The sequence below is a fragment of the Corythoichthys intestinalis genome, chromosome 8 (assembly GCF_030265065.1).
Source record: "Corythoichthys intestinalis isolate RoL2023-P3 chromosome 8, ASM3026506v1, whole genome shotgun sequence".
Lineage (NCBI taxonomy): Eukaryota > Metazoa > Chordata > Actinopteri > Syngnathiformes > Syngnathidae > Corythoichthys > Corythoichthys intestinalis.
Genome location: NC_080402.1, coordinates 49,791,604 through 49,808,732, shown reverse-complemented (window position 1 = coordinate 49,808,732; position 17,129 = coordinate 49,791,604). Strand labels below are relative to the sequence as shown.

Sequence of the window (17,129 nt, the reverse complement as noted above, 5' to 3'; positions counted from 1 at the left end):
AACTGCATTATTTTTTTTTATCCAGGGCTTTGGCTCCCGGGTCATTTCGGTAAAAAAAAAAAATCGTATCTCGTCTCGGCGGCGGCTACTTTCCTACCAGATAATCCGCCCGCACCGGCCGGTTCGCCGCGGCGTATTCGGGGGCTGGCTCTGCTCGCACGCCGTGAGGGAACGCTCGAGAAACCGGGGTGTTCGCCGGAGGTCCTGAAGCCGTGGAACCGGGCTCTGCCCGCCGCGGTGGCCTGCCGGTGTTCTCACAAATTTTGCAACCCATCAAAAATTGCTACCTTGCGGTTTTGCGCATGCGCGTAACGTTAAAAATAGCCGCGAATGCAGCTATTCTAAAGTAAACACTGCAAACTTTCTTTAAAGAAAGGAATATTTACTTAAGTTTGATCATGTAAAGACATGTACAAAAGTTCTCAAACACATCCTACCATGTTAGCTGCACACAGCAACTGCACCCCGTGCTCTCACTGTTACCAACTTCGCCGTGTCGTTAAGTATTAATTTACGCCATTTTCGTGTTGCACATGTATGTTTATGATGTATCTAGTTTAGTTAGCACCTTTGGATAACATTGACAGTCCAGTTGAATGTAAAAGAGGGCTTTTTCAGCGCCACAAAAGCTTTGGGAGCAAAATTTTATAAGGGAGCAAATTTTGACAGAACACCGGACCAGCCAGAGCAGCGGGCTCTGTCGGAGGACGGCTACTTGCCGACGATCGATCTCCAGTCGTGCCGGTGTTTAGCCTTAGATGCGAGTTTACCACCCGCCTTGGGCTGCTTTCCCAAACAACCCGACTCTGTATCGTCACAAGCCCCGTAGTTTAACTTAGTGTTTACAATAGCTTTAGCATTCCCGCTAGCAGCAGCAGGCTCGTATTCGTTCCAAAAATCTTTGTGATGCAGTTTTAAATGGATGCTGGGTTAGTGGTTTTGAATGAAGACGCTTTCTTTCGGTCTCGTGGAACTTCTGCGGTACATGTTTCGAAGATGGCGAGAGCGTCGTTTTTTTTTAGTAACAACCGCCATAATATTCAACTATTTCTTGTCGTCTAACTCCGCCTCCTCAACCCCTCCTCCCTCAGGGGCTTCAGAGAAGGGAGGGGTTGAGGAGGCAGCATGCTGAATTCTTCGGTTGTGCACATTTGGAGGCTAAATCAAGTATATAATTATCGGGTTGCATTATCGGTTGAATTTTTTTATTATCTGGTGTGACGTCATAATTGCCATTATCGGCCGATAATTATCGGCGACCGATATTATCGTGTATCTTTAATTCAAATTATTACAAACTTTAGATGGCCCCACCATTAAATGGAAATTTATATAAAATCGATGTCAAACGTTTGTGCTGAAAAAAGTCTATGCTGCTAATTGTCTTTGAGATATTTGCAATTCTTTTATAGGTCAATTTGAAGTCAACCAGCCCCCCATTTTGATTAAAAATGGTGTCAATCGTTTGTGCTTTGTTTGTGTTGTAAAAATTGTATCCGAGTGGGGTAAGTCCAATTTCCCACCTTCCTCGAATGCAGCATTAGGATACGGAATGGCTGTGAGTAACATCATCACTCGAAATTAATATCTATGAATCGATATCAACACAAATGAAAATTTTTACAGGACAAATAAGCACAAATGAATAGCACCATTTGCCGTTCCTTTCCGCTGTATATGGGGGCATCATGTCTTGTTTGTGACGTCATCACTGCAAATTAAATGCATATTAGCTACAAAACTTCTGCGACACAAACAAAACTTTTTACAGCACAAGCAATTATCATAAGCCACATGCAGGATAATCTGTGTATTGCCTTGTTGACCAAAACATACACTGAACAAAGATGGCAGTGCCACTTAACCCCTGAGGGTTACATGTGGGATGACGTGGCTCAGTGGTAGTGTAGTCGTTTCCCATCCCAGAGGTTGTGGGTTCGATTCTCTCCCCTGATGAACTCGTCTAAGTATCCTTGAGCAAGATACTGAACCCCACATTGCTGCGTCACCGGTAGATGAGGAGACCGTGTAAAGCGCTTTGAGGGCCTTAAAAGGTGGAAAGGTGCTATACCAGTGTTTTACCATTTACATTCTTGGCCCCTGTTTCAGAAAAATCGTAGAACCACCACTGTTTCTGTGTCAAACGGTGTCCTTAAGCCATTGCTGTTGGCTCTTTATCCTATTGACGGTATCTCTTTGTCTTGTTGTGCTCTCAGAATTGCAAGAAAGACTTTGAAGGATTCAAAAGACTCTTCCACAGGTTCCTGCAGGTCAGAGGTCCTGCAGTGGACTGGGCCAAAATCAGCCGCCCGCCAGAGGATGCGGTGAGTACTTGGCGCGCTGCCACTCGCCAACATTACCGCGTCGCCAGTAGGGCTGTGTTGTACAATAGTAGAGTTAGGGCCTCAGCTATCGAATATTTTAGTCATTGGGGATTCTACTGAAAATTCCATCGATTAATCGAATAATCATATAAAACATTTTTTAATAGGTAAATCGCAATTATAAATATACATGAGAAAACAAGGCATTTCACTTAGTCTTTATTTTTGATGTACATTGTTGAAAACAGCCAACAATTGCGTCTCAGATGTGACTAGAAAAAAAGTCACTGCTTTCACTCCAAAAACTTAAGATCTTATAAAAGAAAAAAAATCTTATTTCTCACCTAAAAATGTCATTACGGTGATAACACATATCACTTAAAAGTTAGGTGTTTTCCCCCACGTTCCCCCCATTTGTGTCAAGCATTTTATACATGTGCTGGCCAAAAGTATTGGCACCCCTGCAATTCTGCCAGATACTGCTCAATTTCTCCCAGAAAACAATTGCAATTACAAATGCTTTGGTAGTAATATCTTCATTTATTTGGCCTGCAATGAAAAAACACAAAAGAGAATGAAAAAAAATTTAAATCGTTATCATTTTATACAAAACTCAAAAAATGGGCCATTCAAAGGTATTGGCACCCTCAGCCTAATACTCGGTAGCACAATCTTTAGACAAAATAACTGCGAACAACCACTTCCGATATCCATCAATAAGATTCTTTAAATGCTCTGCTGGAATTTTAGACCATTCTTCTTTGGCCAACTGCTCCAGGTCTCTGAGATTTGAAGGGTGCCTTCTCCAAACTGCCGTTTTCAGATCTCTTCACTGGTGTTCTATGGGATTCAGGTCTGGACTCATTGCAGGCCACTTTAGAAGTCTCCAGTGGTTTCTCTCAAACCATTTTCTAGTGCTTTTTGAAGTGTGTTTTGGGTCATTCTCCTGCTGGAAGACCCATGACCTCTGTGGGAGACCCAGCTTTCTCACACTGGGCCCTACACTATGCTTCAAACATTGTTGGGAGTCTTCCGACTTCATAATGCCATGCACATGGTCAAGCAGTCCAGTTCCAGAGGTAGCAAAGCAACCCCAAAACGTCAGGGAACCTCCACCATGTTGGACTGTAGGGACCGTGTTCCTTTTTTTGAAGGCTCTGTTTTTTTTTTTTCTTGTAAACTCTATGTTGATGCCTTTTCCCAAAAAGCTCTACTTTTGTCTCATCTGACCAGAGAACATTCTTTCAAAAGGTTTTAGGCTTTCTCAGGTAAGTTTTGGAAACCCCAGCCTGCCATTGTTTGTCTCTGGGTCAGAAGTGGGGTCTTCCTGGGTATCCTACCATCGAATCCCTTTTCATTCAGACGCCGACGGATAGTACGGATTGACCCTGTTGTACCCTCGGACTGCAGTACAGCTTGAACTCGTTTGGATGTTAGTCGAGGTTCTTATCCACCATCCGCACAATCCATCGTTGAAATTTCTCGTCAATTTTCCTTTTCCGTCCACATCTAGGGAGGTTAGCCACAGTGCAATGGGCTTTACACTTATTGATGACACTGCGCACAGTGGACACAGGAACATCCAGGTCTTTGGAGACGGACTTGTAGCCTTGAGATTGCCCATGCTTCCTCACAATTTTGCTTCTCAACTCCTCAGACAGTTCTTTGGTCTTCAATCTTTTCTCCATGCTCAATGTGGTACACACAAGAACACAGGACAGAGGTTGAGTCAACTTTAATCCATTTTAACTGGCTGCATGTGTGATGTAGTTATTGCCACCATCTGTTATGTGCCACAGGTAAGTAACAGGTGCTGATAATTACACAAATCACAGAAGCATCATATGATTTTTCAAAGGGTTCCAATACTTTTGTCCGGCCCATTTTTGGAGTTTTGTCTAAAATGATAATGATTTCATTTTTTTTCCTATTCTATTTTGTGTTTTTTCATTGCAAGCAAAATAAATGAAGATATTGCAACTAGGCGGCACGGTGGCTTAGTGGTTAGCACATCTGCCTCACAGTTCTGAGATCAAGGGTTCAATCCCGGGCTTCGGCCTTCCTGTGTGGAGTTTGCATGTTCTCCCCGTGCCTGCGTGGGTTTCCTCCGGGAACTCCGGTTTCCTCCCACATCCCAAAAACATGCATGGTAGGCTGATTGAACACTCTAAATTGTCCGTAGGTATGAATGTGTGCGTGAATGGTTGTATGTCTCCTTGTGCCCTGCGATTGGCTGGCAAGCAGTTCAGGGTGTCCCCTGCCTACTGCCCGTAGTTGGCTGGGATAGGCTCCAGCACCTCCGCGACCCTCGTGAGGAAAAGCGGCATGGAAAATGAATGAATGAATATTGCAACTAAAGCATTTGTAATTGCAATCATTTTCTGGGAGAAATTGAGCGTTATCTGACAGAATTGCAGCGGCGCCAATACTTTTGGCTAGCATTGTAAGTTCTAGTTAAGTTTTAAGTTGGTCTAAATCATTGGTTCCTAACCTGGGCTTGATTGAACCCCAGGAGTTCGGTGAGTAAATCTAAGGGGTTTTGTGAAGGTTAAGACACACTGGGCCCCATTTTAATTGTCCGACTAAAGTGTCATTTTAGACTATGTTTTGGACTGGGTTGCCTCAAATTTACAGGTTTTATTTAATTTCTTTCAACTCCTAGCCCTCTATCTAATCAGAGGACAAACTGGTTTGCTCAGTGGAAGGTTGACTCATGATGAGGAAGTATAACAGACCTACAGGCAGAGTGCACCGCACGGATTTAAAAAAAAAACAAAAAAAAAAACATTAGCGTCACATTTTACACCATAAAAATAGTATGTGATGTAAGGATTTGACCATAAAATGAGAATGTAGACATGATGAAGATTCCTTTTCTCTGTGTCTAAGCAGCTGAACAGGACAGGTTAAAAGTTATATAAAAAATAATAGAATGCAGACATGAAATTTGATTTTCCAATGTTAACTGCAACAAAGCACAATTGTAATAAATTTGAAATTCCAATAAATTTCAACAGAATTTGCTTGCTAGCTTAGCTATATTGGTTTTGAATTTTGGGAAAAAAAGCTTCATTATTGAATTCTGAAGGGTTCGGTGATTGCACATGTGAAACTCGTGGGGTTCAGTACCTTTAGAAAGGTTAAACACTGTTCTAAATTGTAAGTCCTGATAGGATTTTGAGTTTTTGTAGTGTTTAACATAAATGTATGATACCTGCTGTATTGGAGCACATTAGACACCAGTGCTACTTATTGTTTAATCCATCAATGACGACTGAGCTAAAATGGACAGTTAGCTTTACTATGTTTTTATTTCGTCACTCAACAGCACTGTTTTTACAGATTAAATAAAGCCTGTATGAAAGACACGTTGGCCACGCATTGATAGTAGTCATAAATAATATAAACGTAGCCCTCCGCAGGGCTAACGTTACGTTAGCAAAGGACCATAACGTTAATCTTATTTATTAGCGCTACGTTAACTTAATTTTACCTTATCCCGAATATCGCTCCTCCGCTCTCGGAGTAAACTGGGTGCCTTCGGTGGAGCTGCAGCATTGAAGACAAGTGTTATGCATGCACTGTCTTACAGTGAATACATGAAAATGTATTCGCCTTGGTGTCCAGCTTGAAATGCTCCTACACTTTTGACATTTTCTGCTTTAACTTGGTGCCTCTCTCTTCGCTTTGGTCGGTTTCTTCGTTGTTACCTCTATATTCGTGCATGTAATGACAATGCGTGATTGAAATCAACTATATCCGCCGCCTCGGTCTTCTTCCTGTACGCACGCAACGTCAACGTTAAAAGTAGTCTGAGCAAAACGTAAAGCTTATAACTGGCAAAATTAAACAATTCCTCAAGGTGTAGAAAATTTCTTGATCAATTTTTAAAATGGAGTTACTCGAATTATTCGAGTAATCGTTTCAGCTCTAAATAGAATAGAATAATGCTTATCGTAAGACAAGCTTTCACTCATAGTTGTTCGAATTTTGCTATGTGTTGCCAGTAGATCAGCTTTGAATGCAGCCAATTGTTTCAGAATCATATTTTTGTTTGTAACTCTCTTATTCAAGTCCATGTAAACATCTTCAAAAACCTGAGTATGCGATATATTATAATATGATATTATAGTTGGCGACCCTTGTGAGAATAAGCTGCTTTGAAGCTAACTGAATAAATAATTATTATGCAATTTTCCTACTAAGTCTTATAGTTGGACTTGGTACGTGTTGAGCCTTCCCACTCGATGGTCGAGAAAGAACGAGTTGTGTCTTATACGTTCTCGGAATAGCGGCGGTGCCACTGAAGGTCACTGCCAGAAATAGTCATCACTCCAGCATTCTGTTGGAGTGGCGAGCACGGGACCTTTGGACACCTGCTAGCCTTTGCACAGTAGCCATGTTGAAATACAACGTGGTGGCTGTCCACGTTGCGTCACTAAGCGTGTTGATGCTGCAGGCCTGACCTTGAGTCCACTGATATCGTACACCGTTATCCACAAGTCACTGTGTTTATTGAATAATGTGAGATCTTTTTTTGTGTTTTTACATAAGTGTGGATGGCTGGGAGCGGTGTAAATCCACCACGAGTAGTGACCATGTTTAGAAAAAAAACACTTCTGTTATTTATTTTATTCATCCTACTAAAGCGTATTACACATATAGAATAATGTACTTTTTAATGAAATTTCTCACAGTGAAACGGGAAACATTTTCATATTAAAATGTGAAATATATACCTATAAAATGGGAAACTTTAAATGACTAAATGTATTATGTAAAATATATCCCTTCAAATGACCTTGAGTGGTGAAATTGATTTGAAATTTTTGATGTTATAAAGTAATACCAGGCTATCCTCATTAAAGCTTTATCATAATGTTGAATATATCATATTCAAATGTTAAATTTATTGTTAAACCTTAAAACATGTTCAAACATTAAACTTTTAATGTTTGAACATGTTTTTAGTGTATACCACATTAAATTATGTTACGACGTAAAATTCGTGTTTCATCAAGATGTCACATTAAAATATGGCATTTATTGGAATGTAAACAATCATGTTTTATATGTGATATCTCGTTATAATATGAAATACTGTACACCATGTGAAAATGTGAGGCGATTTTACTAAAATATTAATGCAGGTGTCTGAAATAGGAGTTAGAAACAGGGGTGAAAGTGGGCCGGAACGCACCGGAACGCCGTTCCGGCATACGGTGCTTTGATCCAAAAATATGACGGCAACTGTCAAACCCAATGTTTTAAAAAAAAAAAAAAAAAAAAAACTGCCACGCTGCCACACACGCATCTCCAATAAGAACAATCTACTAATGTCAGATTTACATACACAATTGTTAACAATACAAGCCTAATAAAGAGCTTGCTTAGCGTCATCCGTTTCCACTGATTTTTATTATTCATTTATTCTACGTAGTTCTCCCCAGCGTCTCTCTCTATCTGACAAGTCACATTGCCTGTAGCCCTTTTCACACATATTACTAGGGAATTTCCCGTATAAGGTAACGCAGGATTTACTCTCGTCATTGCTTTCATGCATGAAAAGATTCCAAGAATGAAGCCGGTTGGACGCTTTCTCAGACTTGTCCTGTGTTGCCCACTGGCACTCTCTGTGCGTGGAAGGCTGCTGGGCGATTTTATAACCTGGACATTACGTCATTTTTGGTCAGCATTGTCACAATGTTGGTCAAATCCTGTTGTGTTTTGTTCCGGAGGGAGCGTTCCCCGATGTGTAACTGCAACCATTTTAAGGTCATCAAGAGGTAAGATCGGGCCTAAAAAAATCCAGCCTGACCCGACCCGGGTCCGCTGGTATTAAGGGCCGACCCGCCCGAGCCCGATCAATTAACTGGATTTGCAGGCCCGAAAAAAACCCAGAATGTTATGTTTAATTTGTAGGCCCGAGCCCGGACAAAAAAAACGAAATTTTATATTTTATTTGTAGGCCCAAGCCCGAGAAAAACCCCCTCAAAATTCTCTGTATTATTTGTGAGGAGGAGAGGGAAGGGATGCTCCAGTCAGACCTGGACTGACTGGAGGACACTGCTTGCTGCTTGGAAAAACAGACTGGTTGCGTTTTGCGTGATCACATTTGGTGACAATGCCTGTGCATTAAAGCCTGTCTTTTGTAACGAATTCTCAGTTGGCAGAAAAAAAAGGAATCTTTTCTTAATGTTTAAATCGTCTAGATATTTTTATGATCATTTTAAATGCATTTACACAACGAAATAACGCTGGAAAAGTTTTTAAAATGTAAATAAATAGATGCGGTTTTGCATCGCAGAGGAGAAAGAGTAAAAAGAGGGCGCATGGCACGCTCTGGCTCTGCAATGACTATACAGCGCCTTCTCTTTTTTTATCCAAATTATTTATTTGATAACAAGTATTCCTTTGTTTAACATCCATACATCCTTTTTGGTATACGTATATATATATATATATATATTAGGCCTGAACGATATTGGAAAAAACTATTTCTGCGATTTTTTGGGGGGTTGCAATATATTGCGATATTATATTGCGATATTAAAAGAAGAAAAAAAAAATATATATATATATATTTTTTTTTTTGCATTGAAAAAAGAAACATATTATACATGTATTAGACATGTTTTTTTCAAAATGTTCCCCCTAAAATATGCTTTACAAAATGTATATGGCTAATTTTAAAAAATGATTCACTCGCATATTTTCAATTTTTAAACAAATTATGTCACAATGAAAAATATGGCGTCTGTAAAAAAGTCACGGATATCTACCTCATAACTTTCGCTAAATTGTATTTTTTTGTTACTGTCGTATTTTCCCTGCTATGATAGATGATAAATAACTTACCCGAAAAAAGAAAAATTGGGGAAAAAAAACGTTTAAAAGGGTAAATATATGAAAAAGAAAATCTCGACCACTCCTTGATGTCTGCGATTTCTGCTATAGTACCATGTTTCACCCATAAAATAAAATGAAATAATCCAGCTGCGGCCAGTCACAGCTGTGTCTTGACACTCAGTGATACATGCGACATGGAGCTTTTGGATCGAAACAAGATAAGTACGCGATAATATCTCATTAAAGTCATGGTGTCTGTAATTCTGCTCTCGCATGCTCTCACCTCCAGCTAGGGTTTTACTGTTTAAAAAACATTTCTTTTTTTTTAAAAAAATGCCCTCCTGTTAAAAATTTTTCTTCCCCCAGAAAGTTGAGATTTTAAGCTTTCCAATCATGTACCACACATGCAGATCATCGAATCATTTTTAAACAAGAATAATGTACTGTAGTAGAAAAATGCTTTGCTTTATTTAATGCTTCTGTTTATCTACCTTGGCTGCAGAATCACTTTTAGTGTTTATTTCCAGGACATAACACAACAGGTGTACAAAGCATACCCATTCGTCAGAACACCGGCTGTCCCCAACGTTTCCACGCACACACATTCATTCCAGCGCACGCTTCCTTCATGCAACACGTGCTTAACAAGTTAAACGACGACTGAAAGATGCTGTGTGATTGAAGTCCGCCTCTGTGGCAAGATCAAACACAACCATCGTTAACTTGAATAAGCAAGTGCGCAGAGGAACAAAGACCTAGGAGAGGGAGGGAGGGAGAGGGAGAGGGAGGTTGTGTGAGTGTCACTAAAGCGATCAACTCAGGACAGAGAAAGCATGGAGCAACATACATTTGTGGATTAAAAAAAATAAAACTATCGCAAGTACAGTGGTACCTCTACATACGATCACTTGGACACACGATCTTTTCGACATCCGACGTAAAATTTGAGCCGCCATTTGTTTCTACATCCGACGAGTTGCTCGAGATACGACGATTTACAGCAGCGTCGTGATTGAATTGGTTTCGCTGAATACGGCAGCATGGCGGGTTTTCTTTTAAAAAGAAAAAATCAACATGGGTCCCAAGGTCGTTGGTAAAAGTGAGGGGAACAGGAAAAAGGAGATGCTTACAATTGAGATTAAGAAAGAGATGCTTGAAAAATATGAGCAGGGTGCACGCGTTAGCGAGTTGGCTCGACAATATGGCCGGAATATGTCAACAATTTCGACGGTCATCAAGCAGGCGGAAGCTATAAAGAAGGTAAACGCCTCCAAAGGGACTACTATCCTGTCGAAACGTCGTGGCGTTATTTTGGAGGAGATGCGACGCCTTTTACTCATTTGGATTAAGGATAAAGAGATCGCTGGTGATTCAGTCGCTGAAGCAATAATCTGTCAGAAAGCGTGCGCTGTTTATAATGACTTAAAGACCGCACCTGAGGGGAACGCGGAAGTGGAGAGCCATCTCGCCGCCGAGGAAGAATTCAAGGCTTCTCACGGTTGGTTCGAAAAGTTCAAGAAACGGACCGGTATTCATTCTGTTGTTCGTCACGGGGAGGCTGCAAGTTGTGACGCCGAGACTGCCAAGGAATTTGTTCAGCATTTTGAAAACATCGTGGAGGAAGGAGGCTACGTGGAGCAACAAGTGTTCAACTGTGACGAAACCGGTCTATTTTGGAAAACCTAAGTTAAGATGACAATAAAAGAAAACTTTTTTTTTTTTTTTTTTTTTTTAATGTTTTTTAAACTAATTTTCGTTTTACATGTGTCTAATGTGTTTGTTAAAGTAGAACGTGGCTCGCCGCATCCTCCCTCGGCTCGCCGTATTCCCTCCTCCTGCAACACCCGCTGTGTCGTTCACCACTCTAAATCAAGGTGAAAAAAAAAAGGCTTTTTTTTTTTAAAACGAATTTTCGTTTTACATGTGTCTAATTTAATGTGTTTGTTAAATTACAGCACGGGCTCGCCGTGTCCTCCTGCAACATGCGCTGTCTGCTTCGTCTCCATTCACCGCTTTTACGTTAAGGTGACAATAAAAAATGCTTTTTTCAAATCACTGATTGTTGTTATTATTATTATTATTACGACTTTTATTCATAATTTATTTGTTTTGCTTTGTTTAATTGCTATTTGTAATAGTACCAGCAGTATTTATAATGGATTAGGTTGGGTTTTTGGGCTGTGGAACGAATTAATTGAATTAAAATGTATTCCTATGGGAAAAGCCTGCTCGACATACGACCATTTCGACTTACAATCAAGGTCCTGGAACGGATTAACTTCGTATGTAGAGGTACCACTGTACTTGCGATGGGACTATTGCACACGTGCACATCGCGATGGCGATGTTTAAACGATATATCGTTCAGGCCTAATATATATATATATTTATACACACATATACATATACATATATATTTTTTTAATTTAGCGAGAAGCCCGGCCCGACCCGAACGTAATGATTAACATTTTATTTTCGTTATGTTTTCAGTTTAATTTAGCCATTTCCAGCTTGCCCTGTTTATTGCCCTGCTTTCACACACACCAGGAGAAAACCAACAGAGGCATGGTGAGAACATGCAAACTCCACACTGGAAGGCTGGAGCCCGGGATTGAACCCTTGATATCAGAACTGTGAGGGGAACGTGCTAACCACTGTGAAACCTATTGTCTTTTATTGTGTGTTATATTTATAACCGTGCCAAAAGTTCTTGCATTTTGGTGGTTTTAGGAGGTTTAAGCCCCCCCCCCCCCCCCCCCCCCCCACACACACACACACACACACACACACACACACAAAAAAGGGTCTGTGCCGAACTTTATGTAAGGGAGTTCCGGCAAGAAACTCTAGCCACTTTCACCCCTGGTTAGAACCACTGGGGTAGCTCATGATACAGTGTGTTGAAGGCTCACGATATTGATTCTCACAATAGGGAGATACAAAAATTACATGGGTCAGGAAATCAGTCTACGATACAACTATTACAGAGAAAAGATAAAAACGAGCTTTTTGAAAATGGGGGAAAAAAATGTTGTTTTTCGTTTTTTTCAACTTTGCGTACAATGTGTCAAAACTATTGTCTTCCTGAAAATATTTCAGTGCTACATTTGTGTAATTAAATATCAGTCATTTTTTTTTAATAGGGTGCAATTTGGACGTAACAGAGTGGACACTAACAGAGGGGACGTTTCGTGCTAGTTAGCCCTCAGCCTAGCTTTGCTAGAATAATAGCTAACGTGACTTTGGAGACTTGAAATCTAAACGTTTACAAATAAACCATTTTGAAAAGCTTCGATTCGATTAATATCTTTGATATATAGCTTTAAGAGAGTGGACAGGATATGACCAACCACACTGAATGTACTCTTAAAACTGCAAAATCTGATTTTTAATTTATTTATTATATAAAAATAAATTGCTTAACACTGTTGAATTTCCTGCCACTGTTGTGATGTTATCGCAGAAGAATGATGTTATTAATAAATGGGGAATTTTCTTAAAGGGACACTCACACAGCAGAGTGGACAGTGACACTGGGAAAGAACTGAAAAAAAAAATTTTTTTCAAATGAAATTTAAAAACACTTTATCCAAGACAATAAAATCATATTTATTTTGGATTTTTTCCCCTACTTATATTAGTTATTTTATAGACTGAATTTGAATAAAACACACCGTGGACATAGCAAAAATTCGATTAAAACCTTTTACTTGAAGCAGATTCAATTTAAAAATTAGAATTTAGGAGTCTGTACCCTTGAATTCATAATAGACTGCAATTGATAATACACAAAAAAAATAAGTTGAATGTCGTTAAAGTACAGCTTGAAGGGATCCACAGATAGAAAGGCTTGTAGTTCTTAAAAGATAATCGTTATTACGAGTTAAAATAATTTGATATTGAAACCCCTCTGGATGTTTTCATTTTTATACAGTTTGTATAATTAGTTTAACGAGTGGGTCGCCATTGTTGTTGACGTCGCAGGGCGGTGAGGAACATTAACAAGCATAACAGCACTGTCGATATGTCACAAAACAAGCAGAAAAAGCAAAATAAACAGGAAAGGCGGGATGAGACGAGAGTAGTAAAAAAAAAGTGCTACACCAGCGAAACGTCCTACAAGAGGTGAATTTGACACCCAAGCACTACCGTGCTTTTTCAGCTTGATTTGTTTAGATGCATACAGACAACACACTAGAGATGCTGTAAGAAAATACTTAAACGTAGTAGTATCAAATAAGGGTGGTTTAAATATGGCACGTGACTTATGTGGTCAACAGATCAACAATCTGCTTTAAAGCTAGCACAAGAAAAACAATGCTTAAAAGTATGACAGGGAAACGAATGCAAAAAGTATTTTGAGGTAATAAAAGACCCAATAAAAACACAAATAGTAAGGACTCACTGCTTTTAACCGATGTGCGCATGTGTTGGACGTCTCTCCGCGTGGAAGGAATAGCGTACCGCACGAATGTTATTTTTAGACCGCAAGCTGCGTGACGTCACCATCGTAAACTGGAAGTGGGTCAACACAGAAGCGCCCTCGCATACAACCCATGTTTGGACTGCTTGTTTTCTGCCAGTAATCTTTCAAAAAACAACATGTCGAGTAAACACTGAAGATTTGTTTTAATGAAAAAATGAAAAGTGTTCATTAGCTGTCACTGAGTAGCATTTGAGATTGCTACATAAAAATGGCATTATAAGTCACCCCCACGAAGACAACCAGTGGATATAATAGATAGAAAGAGAGGGCATATGGTGGTAAAGGATAGCTTGTTGAAATAGGAAAATGTCATTGTCAGTGGTGTAAGGCAATGCACACAAGAAAAAGGTGTCGATAAAAAAGCTACCTCTGGATCAGGTTGGCTCTTTTTTCCTGTCTTTTTCAGCCCTCGACACTCAAGCCATCTCTTTAACTGAACATTTGTATGTTCTTCCACACTGTTACCTGTGAATTTGGCACCAGGGACATCATTTTCTGACAGAATTGTTAGATTTAGCTCAGTAAACCTCTCGTTCGTACACTATTTCATTGCATCTAGGATGAATGACAAACGCAAGCTTGACCCCTCTAACAACAGTTGGTAACGTCATGAATATTAATGAGCAAAGGTGACGTGTTACGTGTGGTACGCTATTGAAGTAACCCGATAGTGTTCGTTTAGTGACAGTGACATTCTACGTAATCACCCCGAGCGTCCATTGCGCGTAAAAAACATGGCACAAAATAAGTACTAAATATTATAGATTTTTAAATCAATGGCAATATTTCATGCGTTTCTAATAACATATTTTCGTAAAAGAGAACATTTGAGGCTTTTTAGAGCCTTTAAGTCCAAAGTTCCCTTTACATTTACAATGGGGACACAAATGGCACCCAATAAAAAAATAACCCATATTATTGCAACATTCTTCTAAAGAGTGCCTTTCTTAACCCTTGAGAGTCGAAGGACGCGCCGGCGCGTCCTCAGCGCACGTCGTCTTTGAAGCGCCCTCACGTTTTAATTACGTCACCCACATGCCGTTGGTTGGCCTCGTTTTAAAGTGCGGAAGTTGCGGTTTACTCTCATTATTTGAAGTCAATCGACCAACTAAAACGTGAGATATTGTCATTTAAGTTTTATAGTTTTATTGTCCTCTCAAAAAACATTAAAACACTGCATGGATCATTTGTTTATATCTATATTTCCATCATTTCTTGTCCTTTTTCAAAACGGAAGCTCCATGAAAAAAACACAAATCAAACGAACCCTTTCGAAGTCACAGTGGAAGCACAAAATGCGTTTTTTAAATAAATATAACTGCCGTGCGAGGTTCCACCGAACGAGAGGGAGGAGTATTCTGAAGCACCGAGGTGGCGAGCGACGGCCGTGTGGCTCGAGCAGCGACTTTGTGTGACTTTGAGAATGAACGGAAAACTAAATTTAGCGCAGGCAATTGTGCTTTTTGATCAACTTGAGGAAGAGGATGGTCCAAATTCGTCATCATCGTCTTCTTCGGAAGACTCCTCGAGTGAAGATAGTGACGGATTTGAACACGTGGGTGACGCCATCGACGAGCAGAGGTAAGCAAACTCACTTTTTTTTTTTGATGCTGAAAAAGTTTCTTTTGAAAGTTTCTTTTGATATTGCAAGACAAAGTTAATTTTGATGCAATATAAGTGTGTGTTTGTGTATATAATAATAAAATGTGCATATCAGATCAAAGTCGTACGTGCACTGTGTGTATCCAAGGCAGGAATTTATAATTGTGGTGTTCTTCTTTCTATATGAAGATTAGGGATGTAGCACATATTCAGCTATGGTATTCTTTCTATTGTCATATATATAGATTTCCATTATTATTTATTGCTGTATATATGTATATTTTTATACTTTATTATTTTCATAAATACTGACTTTTTTTCATGTACATTTATAGTGACAATGAAAGTAAAGTGAAATGAAAATGGAAGGGCGGAAGGGTGGAAAGAGGACCGACACCCCATGGAAGTGTGGGCTGTGTGATGTTGCCCTGTGTCTAATTCCAGGACGAAACTGCTTTTCAGAGTGGCATGCCTGAAAAAAAATTAACTTGTTTATTGTAAATATTTTTGAAAATACTTTTTTTCCCAATGTTATATATATATATATTTTTTTTCCCACAATCCGTCTTCTCAATTTGTGTATATAAATGTGTGTTCAAGAAGCTTGATTGTGTGTACATAGTTTTCATCAGGTGATGGGCCGCAATACCTAAACTCATAAAGAGATGGCCTCTAAACACTTTTTGTGTTAGATGGTATATATTTTTTCACTGTTCGGTCTGCTGTATATAACCTGTTTTGACTAGAGCATGTATAAAGGCAAAAAACGCCTATGGCTATACCTGTTGTTTATGTTGAATTGTCAAATATAAGACTATTTATTCTAAATGTTTTTGGTTGTTCATCCTAACAGGTTGAATAAATATTACAAAGTTTCAAAACGGTTCGTTACGCATGTTTGGTAGTCAATTGGACATCAATATTAAAAATTTTGACAAAACGATTTTGGAATTTTTGGTCTTTTTGGGCCCAAAATGATGATTTATAATTGGTCAGTGAAGGAAACAACAGTTTGGACATGAAGTTCAAGGTGTCACAAAAAAAGGGACCAAACCAGGCCATCGTAAACAATTCTTTCTTTGAAATTAAAGGCAACTTCAAAGGCATGCAAAATCAGACAAAATAGGCCCAGACCTTAAAGGGTTAACATACACTTTTGTAGTTGGAAATTTCAGTATCAACCTGTTGGTTTCTATTAGGGCTGCTGCTATCGAATATTTTAGTAATCGAGTAATCGACTGAAAATTCTATCGATTAATCGAGTAATCGGATAAAACATTTTTTTTTTTTTTTTTTTAGGTAAAGAGCAATTATAAATATACCTGAGAAAAAAAAAGACATTTAATCCAATATTAAACCATTTTCAGTCAATCAATGTCTTTATTTTCGATGTACATTGTTGAAAACAGCCAACAATTGCATCTAAAATGTGACTAGAAAAAAAAATTCACTGCTTTCACTCAAAAAACTTATGTTGTTGTTTTTTAAAAAGATCTATATTTTTTACCTAAAAATGTAATTACGCTTGATAACATACATCACTTGAAAGCTACATGTTTTTCCCACGTGTTTCAATTAAATTCCCATTTGTGTCAAGCTATTTTAAGTTCTAGATAAGTTTTAAGTTAGTCTAAACTGTAAGTCCTGATAGGATTTTGAGTTTTTGCAATGTTCAAAATAAATTTATGATACCTGGTTGCTTCTTGGTGTTTTATTCTGCAATGACTACTGAGCTAAAACTGACAGTTAGCGTTATTATGTTTTAATTTTACGCCCTCATCACTCTACAGCGCTGCGTTTTTACAGATTAAATAAAGCCTGTATGTAAGACACGTTAGCCACGCATCGACTGTGGTCATAATCAATAG

At 39.0% G+C, this 17,129-nt stretch overlaps 1 protein-coding gene across 2 annotated transcripts in view; it reads left to right on the top strand.

The window, feature by feature from the left end:
* The window catches only part of LOC130920544 (UTP--glucose-1-phosphate uridylyltransferase-like), a 39,798-nt gene that overhangs the window by 8,289 nt on the left and 14,380 nt on the right, over positions 1-17,129 (top strand). For both annotated transcript variants that reach the window (XM_057843854.1, XM_057843853.1), the window contains exon 3: positions 2,217-2,324. In XM_057843854.1, the coding sequence (XP_057699837.1) occupies positions 2,217-2,324 (108 nt within the window). The remainder of the gene's footprint in view (positions 1-2,216; positions 2,325-17,129) is intronic.